This window comes from Gorilla gorilla, chromosome 23, assembly GCF_029281585.2.
Source record: "Gorilla gorilla gorilla isolate KB3781 chromosome 23, NHGRI_mGorGor1-v2.1_pri, whole genome shotgun sequence".
NCBI lineage: Eukaryota > Metazoa > Chordata > Mammalia > Primates > Hominidae > Gorilla > Gorilla gorilla.
The window spans coordinates 47,942,789-47,962,444 of record NC_086018.1 but is presented as its reverse complement, the minus strand read 5'-3'; the positions used below and the strand labels follow the sequence as shown (position 1 = coordinate 47,962,444).

General features: G+C 54.0%; 1 protein-coding gene across 5 annotated transcripts in view; it reads left to right on the top strand.

Annotated features, from left to right (window-relative positions):
- Positions 1-19,656, top strand: part of ALG12 (ALG12 alpha-1,6-mannosyltransferase) — a 57,976-nt gene that overhangs the window by 1,475 nt on the left and 36,845 nt on the right. For 3 of the 5 annotated variants that reach the window (XM_055374456.2, XM_063704600.1, XM_063704601.1), the window contains exons 2-9: positions 3,639-3,878; positions 3,965-4,097; positions 6,890-7,063; positions 7,410-7,604; positions 8,150-8,253; positions 9,551-9,774; positions 13,056-13,225; positions 13,308-13,383. In XM_055374456.2, coding sequence (XP_055230431.1) covers positions 3,717-3,878; positions 3,965-4,097; positions 6,890-7,063; positions 7,410-7,604; positions 8,150-8,253; positions 9,551-9,774; positions 13,056-13,225; positions 13,308-13,383 — 1,238 coding nt within the window. In that variant the 5' untranslated portion in view covers positions 3,639-3,716. Of the gene's footprint in view, positions 1-3,638; positions 3,879-3,964; positions 4,098-6,889; positions 7,064-7,409; positions 7,605-8,149; positions 8,254-9,550; positions 9,775-13,055; positions 13,226-13,307; positions 13,384-13,472; positions 14,406-19,656 lie in introns of those variants that run through there. The other 2 variants (XM_004063671.5, XM_063704599.1) reach the window with 2 other exon arrangements.

Sequence of the window (19,656 nt, the reverse complement as noted above, 5' to 3'; positions counted from 1 at the left end):
TGGTGGGGGGTTCGTCGTGGTTTTCGTGCTTGCTGGTGTCGACTTGGTCTTCCCGTGCTCCTGGCAGAGAATCCAGACTCACCCTTGGTCTTCTCATGCCTTCGAAAGTGAGCTGTGCTGGTCATCAGCAGAAGGCACACCTTGTTGGGTCCGAGGAGGTGCTGGGGGCCCGCCAGGAGTGTCAGAGTCAGCACGTAATGTTTTCACTCCACAGCTGAACTCTTCCTTGCTGGGGAAATCCCCTGGGTGGAGAGGTGTGGAGTGGGGTTCGGGGGGACTGCCAAGCGCACTTGCTGTGTGCACCTCCCACATCTTGGCACGTAGATGCTCCCCGTTCAGTTTTATTTTTTATTTTTAGAAATGGGGTCTCATGATGTAGCCCAAGTTGGTCTTGAACTCCGGGCCTCAAGCAGTCCGCCCCATGTCAGCTTCCTGAGTAGCTGGGATTATTTTTGTGGAGATGGGGTCTGGCTCTGTAGCCCAGGTTGGTCTTGAACTCCTGAGTAGCTGGAATTACAGGCGTGAGCCAACACATCCGGCTTGCTTCCTATTTCTTTTTTTTTTTGAGACGGAGTATGGCTCTGTTGTCCAGGCTGGAGTACAGTGGTGCGATCTTGGCTTGCTGCAACCTCCTCCCAAGTTCAAGCAATTCTCCTGCCTCTGCCTTCCAAGTAGTTGGGATTACATGCGCACATCACCATGCCCAGCTAATTTTTGTATTTTTAGTAGAGATGCGGTTTCACCATGCTGGCTAGGCTGGTCTTGAATTCCTGACCTTGTGATCCACCCACCTCAGCCTCCCAAAGTGCTGGGATTACAGGCGTGAGCCACCGTGCCCAGCCTCTGTTCTTTAAACTAATTTTTTTCTCTCATGATAGTGAGAGAAGCAGGAAGTCATGTGTGAGTGTTCTGTCATCCCCTATGGAAATCAAAGCACGAACATATTTTTTGTTTGAGATGGAGTCTCACTTGCTCGCCAGGCTGGAGTGCAGTGGCGCAATTTCCACTCACTGCAACCTCTGCCTCCCAGGTTCAAGCGATTCTCCTGCCTCAGCCTCCCAAGTAGCTGGGACTACAGGCACCCGCCACCACACGCAGCTAATTTTTGTATTTTTAGTAGAGATGGGGTTTTATCATGTTGGCCAAGCTGGTCTCTATCTCTTGACCTCGTGATCCACCCACCTCAGCCTCCCAAAGTGTTGGGATTACAGGCATGAGCCACCACGCCCGGCCGTTGGAACATATTTTTATTTAATTTAATTAATTTATTTATTTATTTTTGAGATGGAGTCTTGCTCTGTCGCCCAGGCAGGAGTGCAGTGGCGCGATCTCGGCTCACTGCAAGCTCCACCTCCTGGGTTCACGCCATTCTCCTGCCTCAGCCTCCCAAGTAGCTGGGACTACTCGCCACCACCCCAGCTAATTTTTTTGTATTTTTAGTAGAGACAGGGTTTTACCATGTTGGCCAAGCTGGTCTCGATCTCTTGACCTTGTAATCCACCCGCCTCAGCCTCCCAAAGTGCTGGGATTACAGGAATGAGCCACCGCTCCCGGCTGCTGGAACATATTTTTAATAAGCACGTGAGCTGGTGTGATGAGATCCCCGTGTAGGAGTTTTTACCGATTTCTTCTTCAGCAGCCTTGTCGAGTGCCTCCTGCGCGGCAGGCTTTGCTGATTCAGCAGTGAGTCCACCAAGCAAGTCCTGCCCGCAGGATGAGTCCAGCAGGGGAGGTGGCAGTGAGGCAGCCTTCAGGCCACAGCGGCTGGCCTCTGCCCTTGGTGCTGAGGCTGCGCTGGTGGGAAAAATCATCCAGCATCAAAAACCCCCCACCGTCAAAAAGCTTGTGTCTTAGCAAGTGGGAGACAGCTGAGTGGGCCCTCCCTCAGTTAGTGATTCCTAACCTAGTCCTTCGACCTTTCTCTTTGTTTGATACCAAGTTTATTTTTTTAAATTTTTTATTATTTATTTATTTATTTCTGAGATGGAGTCACGCTCTGTGGCCCAGACTGGATTTCAGTGGTGTGATCTCGGCTCACTGCGGCCTCTGCCTCCTGGGCTCAAGCGATTCTCCTGCCTTAGCCTCCCGAGTAGCTGGGATTATAGGCGTGCACTACCATGTCCAGCTAATTTTTGTATTTTTAGTAGAGACAGGGTTTCACCATGTTGGCCGGGATGGTCTTGATCTGCTGACCTCGTGATCCACCCACCTCAGCCTCCCGAAGAGCTGGGATTACGGGAATGAGCCACTGCATCCGGCCCCAGGTTTTTATATTTGGCAAAGGAGAGAACTGCATACCATTTCAGTCGTAAAATTATTAAAGCTTTCTTTTTTCTTTCTCTCCACCCCCTGCACACCATATCAAATAGGGTTCCCCTTCCTTCTAATCTACAGATTTTCCTTTGGTTGCCATCTTTGTACACTTCTTAACTCTCCGTTTGATCAAAAGATAGTTTTGGCTGGGCATGGTGGCCCACGCCTGTAATCCCAATACTTCAGGAGGCCAAGGTAGGAAGATAGCTTGAAGCCAGGAATTCCATACCAGCCTGGGCTACAAAGCAAGACCCTGTCTTTACAAAAAATAAGAAAACTGAGTGTGGTGACCCACACCTGTAGCTGCGGCTACTCAGGAGGCTCAGGCAAAAGGATCCCAGGAGTTTGAGGCTGCAGTGAGCCATGATCACGCCACTGCACTCCAGCTTGGGTGACAGAGTAAGATGCTGTCTCTTAAAAAAATTTTTTTAAGTAGTTTTAATAAATGGTAAGCCCTGGGGTTCTCTCTCCCTTTGCTTCTGGCCCTTCTGGTTTGGATTGAATAAAATCAAACCTGTTTTAAAAGAAGCCAGAAACGTGAAGAATTTGCCCCCTCCCCTCCCTCGGTCTCTCACGTGTAGCAGCTGGACATGTTGCTGGCCTCTCAGGAAGCTCCGTGCCACGGGCCCCTGAGGTTGTCCTGTTAGTGTTTGGGGGACCCATTGCCAGTCTTCCCAGGCTCACATGCAGGCTCATGGCCAGTGTGGTGCCACCTTTGGGAAAGCCGGCCATGGCTTCTCCCAGCCCCCAGGGTGGGGTTCGGCGCAGGCGTCCACAGCCCCATCCCACCATTCCTGGGAGCGGGGGCTTTGCTGGCCATTCGAGCCGTGTGTCCCGGCAGCTGTACTACGTTCAGTTTCTTGCCCTCCCGGGGCCCCTGTCCGCCACCCTCCAGCTTGATGCCTCCCACCCAGCTAACCGGCACCCCTCAGCCTCCCATTCCGTCTTCTTCAGCCGGTTCCCTCGGGGCCAAGCCTGGGTTTTGCTGACTCTCCTGCCAGATTTAGACTGGGGGGCAGGGGCCATTTACCACCCTCCATTGCCCTCGTGGCCCAGGCCTGGTCAGACTCAGGGTTCTGCGACTGAGATCCTTCTCCCCAGAAAAACATTCACAGAGCTGGAAGTGTCACATCACTGGTTACAGTATGAAAGCTTCTCAAGTGTGATTTTTTCTCCAAACTTTCCATCTTGATGCGTTTTCAGATTTGTAGTAGTGCGACTAAGACAGTAGTTCAGAGAATTCCTGCTAACCCTTTACCCCGATCTCCCAAACGTGAGCGCAAGAGTGACTTTCGATCCTCAGGAATCTGTTTCCACTTTTCCAGCATGCGTGGAGTGGCAGTGCTAACGGCTGGTGTCTCGCACTGTTGGCCTGTGAAGGTACGTGAAGCTGAAAGCCTGGAATGGCTGGAAAGGGGTCATCAGGCAGGCGGCCCCTGCTGCTGGGGCTGCTGGTGGCCGTAGCCACTGTCCACCTGGTCATCTGTCCCTACACCAAAGTGGAGGAGAGCTTCAACCTGCAGGCCACACATGACCTGCTCTACCACTGGCAAGACCTGGAGCAGGTGAGGGGCCCCTGCTGTCTTTGGGGAAAACCTCATGTTACCAGCTGGCAGGGCCCCGGTGCACTGACCTGCCCTTCTCCTCACAGTACGACCATCTCGAGTTCCCCGGAGTCGTCCCCAGGACGTTCCTTGGGCCAGTGGTGATTGCAGTGTTCTCCAGCCCCGCGGTTTACGTGCTTTCGCTGTTAGAAATGTCCAAGTTTTACTCTCAGCTAATAGGTAAGGGGGTCTTCAACAAAGGAGGAGGGAGTGAGGGACTGTGGTGTCATCGGGTGACCTCAGTGAGGCCACGGTCCCTCCTGCCCAGGAACGCTGTCTGTTACAGTCTTGCCTGCCCTCGATCACTGTGGCATGGAGGCTCAGAGCAGGCGCTCAGGTCAGGCCTGGGACGTCTGAGTCAGCCCCTCTGTGCCTCCACACTCTTGACTGAAATTAGGGGTGACGGCAGGTACAAGAGAAATGCCGACTGCCTGTGAGGCAGCTCTCGCCACCTGAGCCTGCTGCTCCCGCCTCACCTGGCAAGCCCCCATGGGGTCAACAGCCTTTATTCCTGCAGAAGCAGCACCATTTGCCTTGGGGAACGTTACAAACAGAAACCTCACATTCCCAGAGGCCGCCACTGCAGGGCCTGTGTGCAAATCCTGGGTCTTTCTCTGTGCCCACATGAGGACTTTAAAAAAAAAAATTAGAACGTTTTGTACATATTGTTCTGAAAACCGATTTTTTTTTCTTTTTTGAGACAGGGCCTTGCTGTGTCACCTAGGCTGAAGTGCAGTGGTGCAATCATAGCTCACTACAGCTTTGAACTCCTGGGCTCAAGTGATTGTCCCACCTCAGCCTTCCACAGTGCTGGGATTACAGGCATGAGCCACCATGCCCAGTCACACAACCTGAGTTTTTGAAGTCAGCAATCACCACTTTTTCATTGCAGTACACTTTTATTGCTTTTAATACCCAGACATGCTTCCAGCGAGTCAGTCCAGCTTGCGTGGAGAGCTTTAAGAAGCAGCACGTTCCTGGGGAAGGAGCAGTTCTGCTTCTTGAAGGGGCAGATTGGGAACGGAAACCCACCATGGCACGGGGACAGCTGGACAAGTCGTGCATGTCCTGTAGAGGCATCAGGAAGCCCCAGATGGGGAGGAGTTGGGGGGCCACGAGCCAGGGAAAGGAAGTCCACAGGCAATTCTGGGGCTGAGTCCACATTCCCTTGGAAGCTTCTGCTTATTCCAGGGGTGGCAGCAAGAGGTTGGGCGGTTGGGCAGAGCTGGGCGGACTCCAGCTGGACAGAACCTTGGAGGGCTGCAGCTTCAGCTGGTGAACGGGAGCCCACCCTGTGTCCTTCCTGATCCCACTAAGGTGACCTGGAATTGCTAGTGCCCCCCCAGCCCCTGCCACAGGCCAAAATCCTTCGTCTCTGGATGAAGAGCATGTCATCCTGGGGCCGAGGGTGATCCCGGGGCCGAGGGTGATCTCGGGGCCGAGGGTGATCCCGGGGCCGAGGCTGATCCCGGGGCCGAGGGTGATCCCGGGGCCGAGGCTGATCCCGGGGCCGAGGCTGATCCCGGGGCCGAGGGTGATCCCGCGGCCGAGGCTGATCCCGGGGCTGAGGGTGATCCCGCGGCCAAGGCTGATCCTGGGGCCGAGGCTACCTTTGTTGGGCACAGGGTTGAGATTGTTGGGCATTTGGGAAGATGGAAAACCAACAGAAGAGACGCAGGGGATGGACCTGATGGGGAAAAGGGGAAGCGGAGCTTTGCCGGGGTCTGTGAATTGTTTAAAAGCCCAGGGGAAATTCCAGCACCAAAAATACAGCAGCTGGAGCCAGGCCCACTCATGAGTATCAGTGAAAAATGTCCTATTAAGACATTCAGGCTGGGCACGGTGGCTCACGCCTGTAATCCCAGCACTTTGGGAGGCCGAGGCGGGGGGATCACCTGAGGTCAGGAATTTGAGACCATCCTGGCCAACATGGGAAACCTTGTCTCTACTAAAAATACAAAAATTAGCCGGGCGTGTTGGCATGCGCCTATAATCCCAGCTACTCCGGAGGCTGAGGTAGGAGAATTGCTTGAACCCGGAAGGCAGAGGTTGCAGTGAGCCGAGATTATGCCACTGCACTCCAGCCCGAGCAACAGAGGGAAACTCTGTCCTTAAAAAGAAAAAAAAAAGACATTTGCCGTCCGAATCCAGCAATCAGTGAAAAGAAAATGCCTGGTATGCACATGGGGTATTCTGGGAACAGCAGGTCCAGCCCTCAGACATCTGTGGCCCCCTTGGCAGTGCCTGGGTATCTCTGCCCATTGGCCCCCACAGCTGCCTGGACCCAGTTGCTTCTCACATGGCTTTGAAGTTCCTCTGGCCTTCTGGAAAGGTAGCAAGAGCCACCCAGAAGTTCATTTTTCTTCCTGTTTTCAGTCTCTCTTGCCAGCGGCTGACAGGCCGGTCCACGGTGAGGATGTGTGGTCAGCTGGGTACTGTCCTGGGCACACCTGCCCCCTCACCACCTCCTCATCAGACCACCAGCCCAGAGGTGGCTCCTGCTGTCAAATGGGGAGAGGGGTCCTGACCCCCTTCCTGCCTGGGAGCCTGTGTTCGTGCCACGTCCCACCTCCTCATGGCTGCTGGTTAGAGCAAGGTCTGAGCCTGGCCTTTGCAAACATTGCCCCTGGAGATGCCACAGCCTGGTGGGGTCTCTGGTTTAGTGTAGGGCTCAGCTCGTGGCACCCCCAAGTTGTGTGTCCTCCCTCATGCTTCAGAGAGCAGCCCCCGCAAGGGTCCTCAGTTCCCGACAGGAGTGCAGGGGGCCTGGGGCCAGTCGTCTGTTTTCAACATGGAGACAATGCCCTCAAGGCTGCTTTGCCTGACGTAGCCGTCAGCTGGCATTGCAGCAGCATAGAAAAATCCATATAGAAAGATCTGTGTAGAAGGACCCATGTAGGAGGCCCCATGTAGGAGGCCCCACTGGATACTCCTCCACTGCAGGCTCAGGTGCTGTCACTGTCTTTGTTTAGTTAGAGGAGTGCTCGGACTCGGCGTGATTTTTGGACTCTGGACGTTACAAAAGGAAGTGAGACGGCACTTTGGGGCCATGGTGGCCACCATGTTCTGCTGGGTGACGGCCATGCAGTTCCACCTGATGTTCTACTGCACGCGGACACTGCCCAATGTGCTGGCCCTGCCTGTAGGTACGTAGCTGCTGGCCGGGCCTGCACACCCGCGGTGCTGGGCAGGGGCTCCCCTGAGTCGGGCTGTGCAGCTGATGGCAGTGCCTCCCCCGTAATGGCCATTCCCCACTGGGTTCCTCAGGATGGTCTGTGACCTGAAACCAGGCTCTTTGTTTTCCATGCTGGGTTGGGACACACTTCCTGGCCAACAGCATAGGTGCGGGGGGCGGCTCTGAGCAGTTTGTTTTCTGGGATATTTGTGTGGCTTTTATAACAGGAAAAGGAGTCACCCTTCACTTCCCCGGGTGTTTTCTGGGCCAGGTGGGCCCTGTGTCTTGACGAGCACCCCTCCCGCACTGTCTTGCAGTCCTGCTGGCCCTCGCGGCCTGGCTGCAGCACGAGTGGGCCCGCTTCATCTGGCTGTCAGCCTTCGCCATCATCGTGTTCAGGGCGGAGCTGTGCCTGTTCCTGGGCCTCCTGCTGCTGCTGGCCTTGGGCAACCGAAAGGTTTCTGTAGTCAGAGCCCTTCGCCACGCCATCCCAGCAGGGATCCTCTGTTTAGGTAAGTCAGTCGCTGTGGGATGCTTCTAACTGGATTTTGTTTCGCCTTGTTTTACAAAGGTCAAGAGAAATTTGGGAGGTTTTCATCCCCATGAAATAAAATGACCCTAACTTTAGCAGTGTTAAAACATTTCGATCCTAAGCCCCCTGCCCGGGGATCTCCAGGGGGACCCACCGTGCGCCTTAGGAGCCCCTGTTCACTGGTCTGTCCCTTGTCCTTGGGCTGGGGGAGGCCACAAGAGTGGAGGGCGGCTTGTCCCTGCGCCAGGCGGTGGTTCTGGGCAGTGGTGTCCTCGACACAGTTGGTGTCTTTTTTCTTTTTTTGTTTTAGAGATAGTCTTGCTCTGTCACCCAGGATGGAGTGCAGTGGCGTGATCATGGCCCACTGCAACCTTGAACTCCTAGGCTCCAGCAATCTTCCCACCCAGCCCAACCTCTTTTATATGAAAGCAGCTTGTAGTTTCTGTAGTGATGGGGGCTGCATTGTGGCGGGATGTTTACTGATGGCTGTGTTTGCGACTAAGAAACTGTATTTTATTTTGTCAGGACTGACGGTTGCTGTGGACTCTTATTTTTGGCGGCAGCTCACTTGGCCGGAAGGAAAGGTGCTTTGGTACAACACTGTCCTGAACAAAAGCTCCAACTGGGGGGTATCCTTCAGTGTCCGTGCAGGAGGGCGATGGGTGGGACCCCCAGCCACATCTCCTGGGCCTCCGTGGGCAGTGGAAGCAGCTGCTTCTCCCTTCTGTGCAGCGTGGCTGCAGGGTCAGGATGGAGCCCCTCCCTCCCACTTGCTCCTGGGAAATGCTGGCCATGGGAGGTGAGGTCCTGGCTGCCCTCTCTCAGCCAGGAAACAGCCTGAGGGCTGGAAACAGCCCTGCCCCAGATTACCCCAGCCTCTCCTCTGCTCCTCGGACAATCTGCTTTTTTTTTTTTTTTTTTTTTGAGACTGAGTCTCGCTCTGTCGCCCAGGCTGGAGTACAGTGGTGTGATCTCGGCTCACTGCAACCTCCACCTCCCTGGTTCAAGCAATTCTCCTGCCTCAGCCTCATGAGTAGCTGGGACTATAGGCGCACGCCACCACGCCTGGCTAATTTTTGTATTTTTAGTAGAGACGGGGTTTTACCATGTTGGTCAGGCTGATCTTGAACTCTCGAACTCAGGTAATCCACCTGCCTCGGCCTCCCAAAGTGCTGGGATTACAGGTGTGAGCCACCACGCCCGGCCCGGACAATCTGCATTTAAAAAGCGCTTTCTTAGGAATTATGTCAAACGTACACGCATAGATGGAACAGCATAACGAATCCCCAACGTGTGTCACCCGTGACCGTCTGTTTTTTGTTTTTTGGTTTTTTTTTTTTTTTGAGACAGAGTCTCACTCTGTCGCCAGGTTGGAGTACAGTGGCATGATCTCGGCTCACTGCAACCTCCAACTCCCTGGTTCAAGTGATTCTCCTGCCTCAGCCTCCTGAGTAGCCGGGATTACAGGCACATGCCACCATGCCCAGCTAAATTTTTGTATTTGTAGTAGAGACAGGGTTTCACCATGTTGGCCAGGATGGTCTCGATCTCTTTACCTCGTGATCTACCCACCTTGGCCTCCCAAAGTGCTGGGATTACAGACATGAGCCACTGCGCCCAGCCGACCATCTGTTTTTAACAGTGAAGAAAAGGGTACAGAGACCGAACGTTCCGTGGCCCTTGCTGCCTTGGTCCTGCCTGGAGGGGGCCCGACGCCCAAGTGGTATGTGTGCACCCGAGCTGTGGCCTGGGCTCTGTCTTTTAGGAGGGGCCTGAGGCCTGAGTGGTGTCTGTGCACACGAGCCATGGTCCAGGCTGCATCTCTCAGCACAACTGTCTTCAAGCGTCTTCTCCGCCTTGACCCTGCCACCCAGCCCATGGGCTCATGCGTGGACAGGTGCGTGGCCTCCTTAACCCAGCCCGCAGACCTCCCCGCTGCTGTGGTACTTCTACTCAGCCCTGCCCCGCGGCCTGGGCTGCAGCCTGCTCTTCGTCCCCCTGGGCTTGGTAGACAGAAGGACGCACGCGCTGACGGTGCTGGCGCTGGGCTTCATGGCACTCTACTCCCTCCTGCCACACAAGGAGCTACGCTTCATCATCTATGCCTTCCCCATGCTCAACATCACGGCTGCCAGAGGCTGCTCCTACCTGTGAGTGCTCTTTTTGTGACATGCATTTTTATAGTTTCATTGGAAACAGGTTCACTGATTTACTGTTGGGGGGATGTATGTGTGTGTTTAATTTTTGAAACAGGGTCTTGCTCTGTCGCCCAGGCTGGAGTGAGGCTTACTGCACCCCTCAACTCCTAGGGGGTTAAGCCATCCTCCTGCCTCCTCCTCTGAAAGTGCTGGTGCTGGGGTTGCAGGTGTGAGCCACCAGGGCTATTTTTTAAGATAAACACAGGGTGTGTTGAACTAGGCGCTTATGTCAAAAGAGGGTGACCCCAGTCCTCTCTCCTCCCTGAGGGCTGCATGGGATGGGACCGGCCTGGCGTTGTGCTGACAGAGGGCTTTGCTCAGGTGGTCTCTGTCTTGGGTTAATTTGGTGACTGGTCCACATATGGTGATGCACCAGCGGTCCCAGTCTCTGTCATGGGAGAGGGACGCTCACATAGGTAGCAGCGGCAGAGGGCAGGGGCAGCCAGGCCTGGGAGGCTCTGAGGGCAACAGGTCAGGTAGAGGAATGGCGTTCGTGGCCATCCTGACAGGGCCTCGGGCTTGAGGGCGTTTGTCAAGGCGGCTCATCTGGCTGGAAGAGGGGGATGGTGAGGGAGGTGCCTATGGCTGGGTGCAGAGGGCCCAGCGTGGCCCAGGCTCAAGGTCCTGTGGAGGGCAGGGGGCTTCCTGCGGGGAGGGACTGCAGGCAGCAGGTGATGGAGGTGGAGCTGGGGGCCTGGCAGGGCCTGGGGAGGGCACTGCCTGGGCTGAGGGTGGGGTGGTCTGAGCGCGGCTGCCACTCAGTGTCGCAAGCCTCAGGGAGCCAGGAAGAGTCCATCACTGCTGGGCCCTGTGGGTGCTGGGGAAGGACCCGGGGCTCAGGCCCAGGAGAGTCCATCACTGCTGGCCCTGTGGGTGCTGGGGAAGGACCCGGGGCTGAGGCTGGCCAGCTCTGTGCCCGTTCAGAGTTTGCTGCCTTGATGGGAACAGGAGGCCAACTCAGGCCACGCTGGGCATTGAGGGGCGGCAGGGCTGCAGGCCAGGAGGGCCGCGGCCTGGGGCATTGAGAGGTGCCCACTCTGGCTGGAGAGGAAGCCCCACAATGCGGTCCCTGATCTCAGGCAGCGGTCAGGTGCTTTCCGGTGACACTTGTTACAAGGGAGGGGACGGTGCCCCCCAGCTCCGACTGCCCCGCACTGCCCTCGGGCCTGGGAGCTCCTCTGGCTGCCGTGACTGTTCCTCGCTGGGGGTTCCTCCGGCTGCCATGGCCGTGCCTGGGTTGGGGGCTCCTCCGGCTGCTGTAGCCACGCCTCAGTGGGGGCTCCTGGGAGCTCTGCCTCTGCTTTTCTGTGCCTTTGGCTCCCTCTCGTCTCGGGTCGGCTCAGGGCTGGAGGAGGAGCAGACCCCAGCCGGAGTCATGGAAAAGAGGGTAGGAAAGACGGGGAGAGCGGCGCAGATGGATTGTATTCGGTGACAGGCTTTTCCAGCAGGGAAGAAGATCCAGTGGGAACTGGACCCAGCTCTGTGTCTTTGAGGCCTGGTGTGCTGGGCGTGAGGGGCTGCTCCATGCAAGGACCCCCGCTGTGCCAGTCGGCCTTATCCGGAGGAGGACAAACTTGGGGAGTCCAAATGAGGGGGTGCAGGGTAGAGCAAGGCCCCCTCCGAAGTCAGGTCCTCAGCCCAGCCACCCTGGGAGCAAGAGCAGGACGTTTCCCGCGGTGTCAGGGCCCAGGGCCTTGAGACAGTCCTGGGGGTGGAAGGTTTCTGATTGCGAGCTTTGCGCAGTGACTGCCCACTCCAGGTTTGGGCAGGAACGAAGGGCGAACGCCCTGGCAGTGCTGAGCTCTTTGGGGCAGGCACTTAGGAGGCTGCGGTCATCCTAGGTGGGGCCTCGAGCTCAGAAACCGCACCAGAGATTGTTCAGGGGTGCACTAGTCTGCCCTCGCACTGATGTAAAGAAACACCTAAGACTGGATAATTTATAAAGAGGAGGCTTCATTGGCTTGCGGTTCCGCAGGCTGTATGGGAAGCGTGGTACTGGTGTCTGCTCAACTTCCAGGCTGGCCTGGGAAAACTTTCCATTATGGCGGAAGGCGAGAGGGAAGCGGGCACGCTTTTATGTGGCCAAAGCAGGACGAAGAGGGACGGGGGAGACGTCACCCATTTTCAAACAAGCAGACCTCTCGAGAACTCACTCGGTGTGAGGAGAACAGCATGGAGGGGATGGCACTGATCCATTCCTGAGGGCTCCACCTCCATGACCCAGTCACCTCCCAGCAGGCCCCACCTCCAGCATTGGGGATCACAGTTGGACATGAGATTTGGTGGGCACGCAGATCCAAACCACAGCAAAGGGCAGGGCCTGTGGAGAAGAGGGCTCCGAGGAGCCTGGTGGGTTTGGAAGAGAGTGAGTCTTGATCGGGGGTTCAGGGCGTTTAGACCAGGGTTGGCAAGCTTTTCCGTTAAGGACCAGCTAATAAAGAGCCTCATCTTCGTGGGCCACACTTCTCTGGCAGCTGCTAACTCTGCCGTAGGATCCTGAGATTGGCATAGTCGATCGTGAGAGAACCGGCGGCACCCTGTCCCAGAGAGTTCACTCAGACCTGCTGGGAGTGGGCTTGGCCGCGCGGGTGGCACTCTGACCTACACAGTCACTTGGGATTGTTTGAAAATATATTTTTAGGCCGGGCACGGTGGCTCACGCCTGTAATCTCAGCCTTGGGATTGTTTGAAAATATATTTTTAGGCCGGGCGCAGTGGCTCATGCCTGTAATCTCAGCACTTTGGGAGGCTGAGGCGGGCAGATCACGAGGTCAGGAGTTCAAGACTAGCCTGGCCAACATAGTGAAAGCCTGTCTCTACTAAAAATACAAAAATTAGATGGGCATGGTGGCGTGCACCGGTAGTCCCAGCTACTTGGGAGGCTGAGGCAGGAGAATCACTTGAGCCTGGGAGGCGGAGGTTGCAGTGAGCCGAGATCATGCCACTGCACTCCAGCCTGGGTGACACAGCAAGACTCTGTCTCAAAAATATATATATATTTTAAAATCTCATCTAAATTTTAAATTGGCATCTTGGGTAGAATTTCACAGACAATTCTTGAGGCAGTATCTTAACCACTTTTACGGGTTACTGACTCTGTTTATTTGGTGGTGAGCTCTTTGTTATGACCTGGTGAAGTTGAACAGCAGGTTATGCTCCTAGTATGTTTTGTAGGTAGATTAATTTTATTGTCACCACGTTCTGCCTATGATGTGTAACCATTCTTTTTTCAGGCTGAATAACTATAAAAAGTCTTGGCTGTACAAAGCGGGGTCTCTGCTTGTGATCGGACACCTTGTGGTGAATGCCGCCTACTCGGCCACGGCCCTGTATGTGTCCCATTTCAACTACCCAGGTGGCGTCGCAATGCAGAGGCTGCACCAGCTGGTGCCCCCCCAGACAGGTGGGTGCTGGGGGCACTGCCTGGGGACTGCTGTGGCTCCGACTGCAGGGCTGGGCTCTGACGGCAGGCCTGGTTTTCCTAGATGTCCTTCTGCACATTGACGTGGCAGCCGCCCAGACAGGTGTGTCTCGGTTTCTCCAAGTCAACAGCGCCTGGAGGTAGGATCCACACACAGCACGGCCCTCCCAGAGGCCATGTGAGGGCCCCTTGGGGGCGGGGGACAGGGTGATGTGGGGGCCCTGGGCAGGACCACCAGCTCTCATCCCACAGGTACGACAAGAGGGAGGATGTGCAGCCGGGGACAGGCATGCTGGCATACACACACATCCTCATGGAGGCGGCCCCTGGGCTCCTGGCCCTCTACAGGGACACACACCGGGTCCTGGCCAGCGTCGTGGGGACCACAGGTGTGAGTCTGAACCTGACCCAACTGCCCCCCTTCAACGTCCACCTGCAGACAAAGCTGGTGCTTCTGGAGAGGCTCCCCCGGCCGTTCTGAGGGGGACCAGGCAGCCCTCAGCAGCCACAGGCCTTCCAGGAGCTGTTATCGCTACCAGTTTCTGGCACAATTCCAGCACAATTATGACAATTCAGAGAAGCAAGTCAAAGGACTGGGCACCTGCCTCTGACAGACACCAGACCAGGTCCAGGGCCTCCTCCACAGCCTCAGCTGGGGCTCTCAGCACCAAAGAACAAGGGGCCCAGGTCTTGTTGGCACCCCGGGAGCCACTGCCCAGGGTGATGGTGGCCAGCTCAGGGCTTCCTGCGGGTGACTGTCGCCCAGACCAGGTGCCATTCATGACTAATCAGGAGCAGCGGGCTCACCCAGGCACCTGTCTGCCAGGAGGCCACATGTGTCCTGCCCACCCAGGGGGAGCTGTATTTTGGCAGCACCCCACGCTTGCTGCCCGAGGGCCTCTTGGGGCACCTAAGACAGCACCCCCTCTCAGGGGAGACCATGGTGGCCCCGGCCGCACCCCCCCACCCTGGTGCCACCACTGCAACTTTTGTATTCACAGGCATCCCATCTCCATCACAGATAAAATTTTAGGAGATAAACACATTCAAAAAGGAATGAGATAAAAAGAATAAGGCAATAAATGTTGATTGGAACCTCTCAAGATTACAGAAAATAATGAGAATGAAATTTTAAAATAAATGTTTCCTATGTGATAGCTTATCACAGGTGACTATTCCAGGTGTCATGGTAAAGGGACAGCTTGGTGCTGTCAGCCTCACTGACCATGCATTTATAAAGCACCAAAGTGCGTGTGACGCTACTGGGCACTGGAGACGGGACCAGGTGCTGCTGCACACGTATGCACACGCCATGCACACATGCACACACACCACACACGCATGCACACAGTGCATACGTGCACACACCATGCATACACACACAGTGCACATGTGCACACACCATGCATACACCACACACAGTGCACACGTGCACACACCATGCATACACACCAGTGCACACGTGCACACACCATGCATGCACAATGCACGTGCACACCATGCATACACACCACACATGCATCCACACACAATGCACACATGACACACCATGCATACACACCATACATGCATGCACAATCACACGTGCACACACCATACATACCCACCACGCATGCACACACACAATGCACAGGTGCACACACCATGCATACACACCACACACATCCACACACAATGCACACGTGCACACACCATGCATACACACCTCACACATCCACACACAATGCACACGTGCACACACCATGCATACATACCACACATGCATACACGTGTGCATAAAGACATGATTTCTTCCTGTGCTGTTTGAGAGCTTGTGGCTGTTGCCCAGGTGCCCTGGGGCTGCCTCTCCACCTGATGCCTCCTGGTTTTCCCATTGCATCTGGCGAACATCTGTGCAGACACTTCCTGACTCCCACAGAGGCCAGATGGTGAGGGCTGGAGAGCAGGCTTCCTGGCCCCAGCATCCCACAGACATGGGCTCCCTCCCCCATCCATCCACCTGTGTGTCTCAGGTATTCACTGGTTATCCACGCTCGTTTGTTCTCTTTTATCGCTGGCCACATGTGGATTGCCTCCCAACTTCAGTGGTCTGTGAGTCCCTCCTGTCTTTGATTATCCTGGTGTTCAGTGTACGAGATTTGCTGGTGGGAACCCTGCCATGCTCTGCCTGTGCGCCGTGCCTCTCCTTCGAGCACCTCCTCATGACCAGGCATGGCAGGGCGTCCTCTTGGGCCTCTGGCCTCGGCCATTGCTCTGTGGGTCTTGGCTCCCTTTGGTGGGGAACAGCGTTAGAGACCAGGATCTAGACACGAGGTGTGCTCGATGCCACGGGGTGCCTGAGCTTTAGGCCCTTTCTGTGGACAGGCTAGGGAGGACAGGCATGCTGCGTGCAGACGCACACGTACATATGTACTATGCGTGTACAGATCTGAAACAGCACAGAACCGTGCCTGGATTCCATCCCACCTTGCACGGTTCTCCCTCACCCCCCATCTCCACCCTGAGGACCCTGGCCCCCAGCAACAGCAGCATCCTCACGCATCTGCTAGGGAGTCCAGTGCACGCCTGCTTGAGAGCTCCAGTGCAGCTTTGCCACAGGATTGCAAAAACAAACCCACCATGAAGAGGTCAGGATTGTGTGCAGTTCACTCCCTGCCCGCAACTGCGGGTGCCGTCAAGCACTGTGCTCATGAGTTCCTTGGGTCGGCTTCTCCACCGTCAGTGTAGTGGTGCCTTCATTGGAAATACAGCTGCGTTCATCCTTCCCGTTTGCTTTCAGTCTTGTGCCTCCCACCATACCCCACACCCCCATCCTGTTAGGTTTGTAGAGTGTGACCATCCTTCTAGATGTCAGAACTGCCCCTGAAGACAGATGCAGGGAGCCACTCCCTCCTGTACCTCCTCCTCGCTTTTTGGTAACGAGCATAATTGTCTCCTGGTTTATCTCCCGTGGGTTTAATTTTGTAAAGATAAACATATACACATATATTCCCCTCTTTCCTAGACGGAGCATTCTTTATAGGCTCTTTTGCACTTTGGCTTGTTTTGTTTTAGAGACAGGGTCTTGCTCTGTCACCCAAGCTGGAGTACAGTGTTGCAAACATAGCTCACTGTAGCCTCCATCTCCTGGGCTTAAGCCTTCCTCCCACCTCAGCCTCCCAAGTAGCTGGGACTACAGGTGTGTGCCACCAAGCCCAGCTAATTTTTTTAAAGTTTTTCTTGAAGAGATGGGGTCTCGCTATGTTGCCCAGGATGGTCTTGAACTCCAGGCTTCAAGCAATCCTCCTGCCTTGGTCTCCTAAGGTGCTGGGATGACAGGCGTGAGCTTCCAGCCACCGTTTTTTTCACATAACACTCTCTCCTGGAAACCATGGTGTCGATGCAAGGATTTCTCACTGTCTTTTAGAACCACACGGCTGGCACTCTACCACGTGATAAGCCGCAGTTTCCTCAGCTGCTGTCCTCTCTGTGGTCAGTTAGGTTATTTCCAATATTTTGTAAATTCAGATAACCCTCCCATGAATAAGTGAGTGCGTTTGTACTTTCATATTGTTTGAGGTGTGTCTTCAGGGTGAATTCCTAGGTGTGGCAGTGCTGGGCTGCGGGGTGATTGCGCATTGGTTGCATTGGGTATTGCCACGTTCCCTCCACAGGGTGGTCCCATTTTGCAACCCCACAGAGCCGAGCCTTTTTAATTGGCCAGTCTGAGGGGTGAGTGGTGGTTCGGCGTTGTTTCAATCATTTTTGTTTTTGTTTTTGTTTTTTTGAGATGGAGTCTCACTTTGTCACCCAGGCTGGAGTGCAGTGGCGCGATCTCGGCTCACTGCAACCTCCGCCTCCCAGGCTCAAGTGATTCTCCTGCCTCAGCCTCCCAAGTAGCTGGGACTACAGGTGCACGCCACCATGCCCGGTTAATTTTTTTGTATTTTTAGTAGAGACAGGGTTTCACCATATTGGCCAGGCTGGTCTCGAACTCCTGACTGAGTGATCCACTCGCCTCGGCCTCCCACCCAAAATGCTGGGACTACAGGTATGAACCACCGTGCCCGGCCTGCGTCATTTTTCTTATGAGTGAAGTTGAATGTCTTTTCATATGCTAATTTTTTGGTATTTTTTGTAGAAATGGGGTCTCACTGTGTTGCCTAGGCTAGTCTCGAACTCCTGGGCTCAAATAATCCGCTTGCCTTGGCCTTCCAAAGTGCTGGAATTACAGGTGTGAGCCACTGTGCCTGGCTGGGGTTAATTTTTTAACATGGTGTGAGGCATGGATCAATTTTTTTTTTTTTTTGTCTATGAATATCCAGTTATTCTAGCCCCATTTGTTGAAAACATTATCCTCAGTGGTGCACGCCTGTAGTTCCAGCTACTAGAGAGGCTGAGGCAGGAGGAACCCTTGAGCCCAGGAGGTTGAGGCTGCAGTGAGCTGTGATTGCACCACTGTGCTCCAGCCTGGGTGATGGAGAGAGACCCCTATCTCTTAAGAAAAGAAAGAGAAAGAAAATACTGTCTTTTCACCACTGAATTGCCTTTGCACTTTTCTCAAAAATCAATTCACTCGGCCGGGTGTGGTGGCTTACGCCTGTAATCCCAGCACTTTGGGGAGGCCGAGGCAGTGGATCACCTGAGTTCAGGAGTTCAAGATCAGCCTGGCCAACATGGTGAAACCCCGTCTCTACTAAAAATACAAAAATTAGCCGGGCATGGTGGCGGGCACCTGTAATCCCAGGTACTTGGGAGTCTGAGGCAGGAGAGTCGCTTGAACCTGGGAGGCAGAGGTTGCAGTGAGCCAAGATCGTGTCACTGCACTCCAGCCTGGGTGACAAGCAAAACTCCATCTCAAAAAAAAAGAAAAAAATCACTCAAGAGAATAAGAAGACAAACCACAAACTGGGAGAAAATATTTGATATTTGTGAAAGACATATCTGATAAAGAACTGGGTCAGGTGCGGTGGCTCACGCCTGCAATCCCAGTACTTTGGGAGGCTGAGGAAGGAGGATCGCTTGAGCCTAGGAGTTCTAAAATCAGCCTAGGTGATATAGTGATACTCCGTCCCTACAAAAAACAACAACCAAAAATTTATTCAGGTGTGATGGTGTATGCCTGTCGTCCCAGCTACTTGGGAGGCTGAGGCAGGAGGGATCGCTTGAGCCCAGGAGGTCAAGGCTGGGCAACAGAGTGAGACCCTGTCTCACAAAAGAAAAAAAGAACTGGTATCCAATATCTACAAAGGACTCTTAAAACTAAAAAATAAGAAAACAATGTGATTGAGGCCGGATGTGGTGGCTCACGCCTGTAATCCTAGCACTATGGGAGGCCAAGACAGGCAGATCACGAGGTCAGGAGGTCGAGACCATCCTGGCTAACATGGTGAAACCACATCTCTACAAAAAAAAAATACAAAAAATTATCCGGGCGTGGTGGCGGGCACCTGTTGTCCCAGCTACTTGGGAGGCTGAGGCAAGAGAATGGCGTGAACCCATGCAGTGAGCCAAGACTGCACCACAGCACTGCAGCCTGGGCGACAGAGCAAGACTCCATCTCAAAAAAAAAAAAAAAAAAAAGAAAACATGGGCAAAAGATCTGAATAGACCCCTCACCAAAGAAGACACGCAGATGGCAATTGAGCATATACAAAAATGCTCCTCATTATATGGTCATTAGGGAATTGCAAATTAAAACAAAAATGAGACACCACTACGCACTTGTTAGGATGGCCAAAATCCAAAATGGATAATGCCAAGTGCTGGTGCGGATGTGGAGCGACAGGAACTCATTCACTGCTGGCGTGAATGCAAACCAGTGTCGCTGCTTTGGAAGACAGTTTGGCAGCTTCGTACAGAACTAAGCATACTCTTACCCTGTGATCCAGCAATCAAGCTCCTCAGTGTCTACTCAAGGGAGTTGAAAACTTAACGTCCACACAAAAGCTCGTACGAGGATATTCATAGCAGCTGTATTCATAATTGCCAAACCCTGAAAGCAATCAAGATGCCCTTCAGTAGGTGAATGGATAAACTGTGGCACGTCTGTTATTCAGTGCTAAAAATAAGTGAATGACTAGCCCATGGAAAGACATGAAGGAATCTTAAATGCATATTACTAAGTGAATGAAGCCAGTCTGAAAAGGCTACATAGTGTATGAGTCCAACTATTTGATATTTTAGAAAAGGAAAAATTATGGAGACAAAAAAGACCGGGGTTGGCAGGGAGGATAGGATGAGTAGGTGGAGCATTGAGGAATTTTTTTTTTTTTTTGACTGGGAATTTTATTCTGCTTCATTTTAAAAGTGGGCCAGGTGTGGCTCACGCCTGTGATCCCAGCACTTTGGGAGGCCAAGGTGGGTGGATCAGCTGAGGTCAGGAGTTCAAGACCAGCCTGGCAAACATGGCAAAACCCCGTCTCTACTAAAAA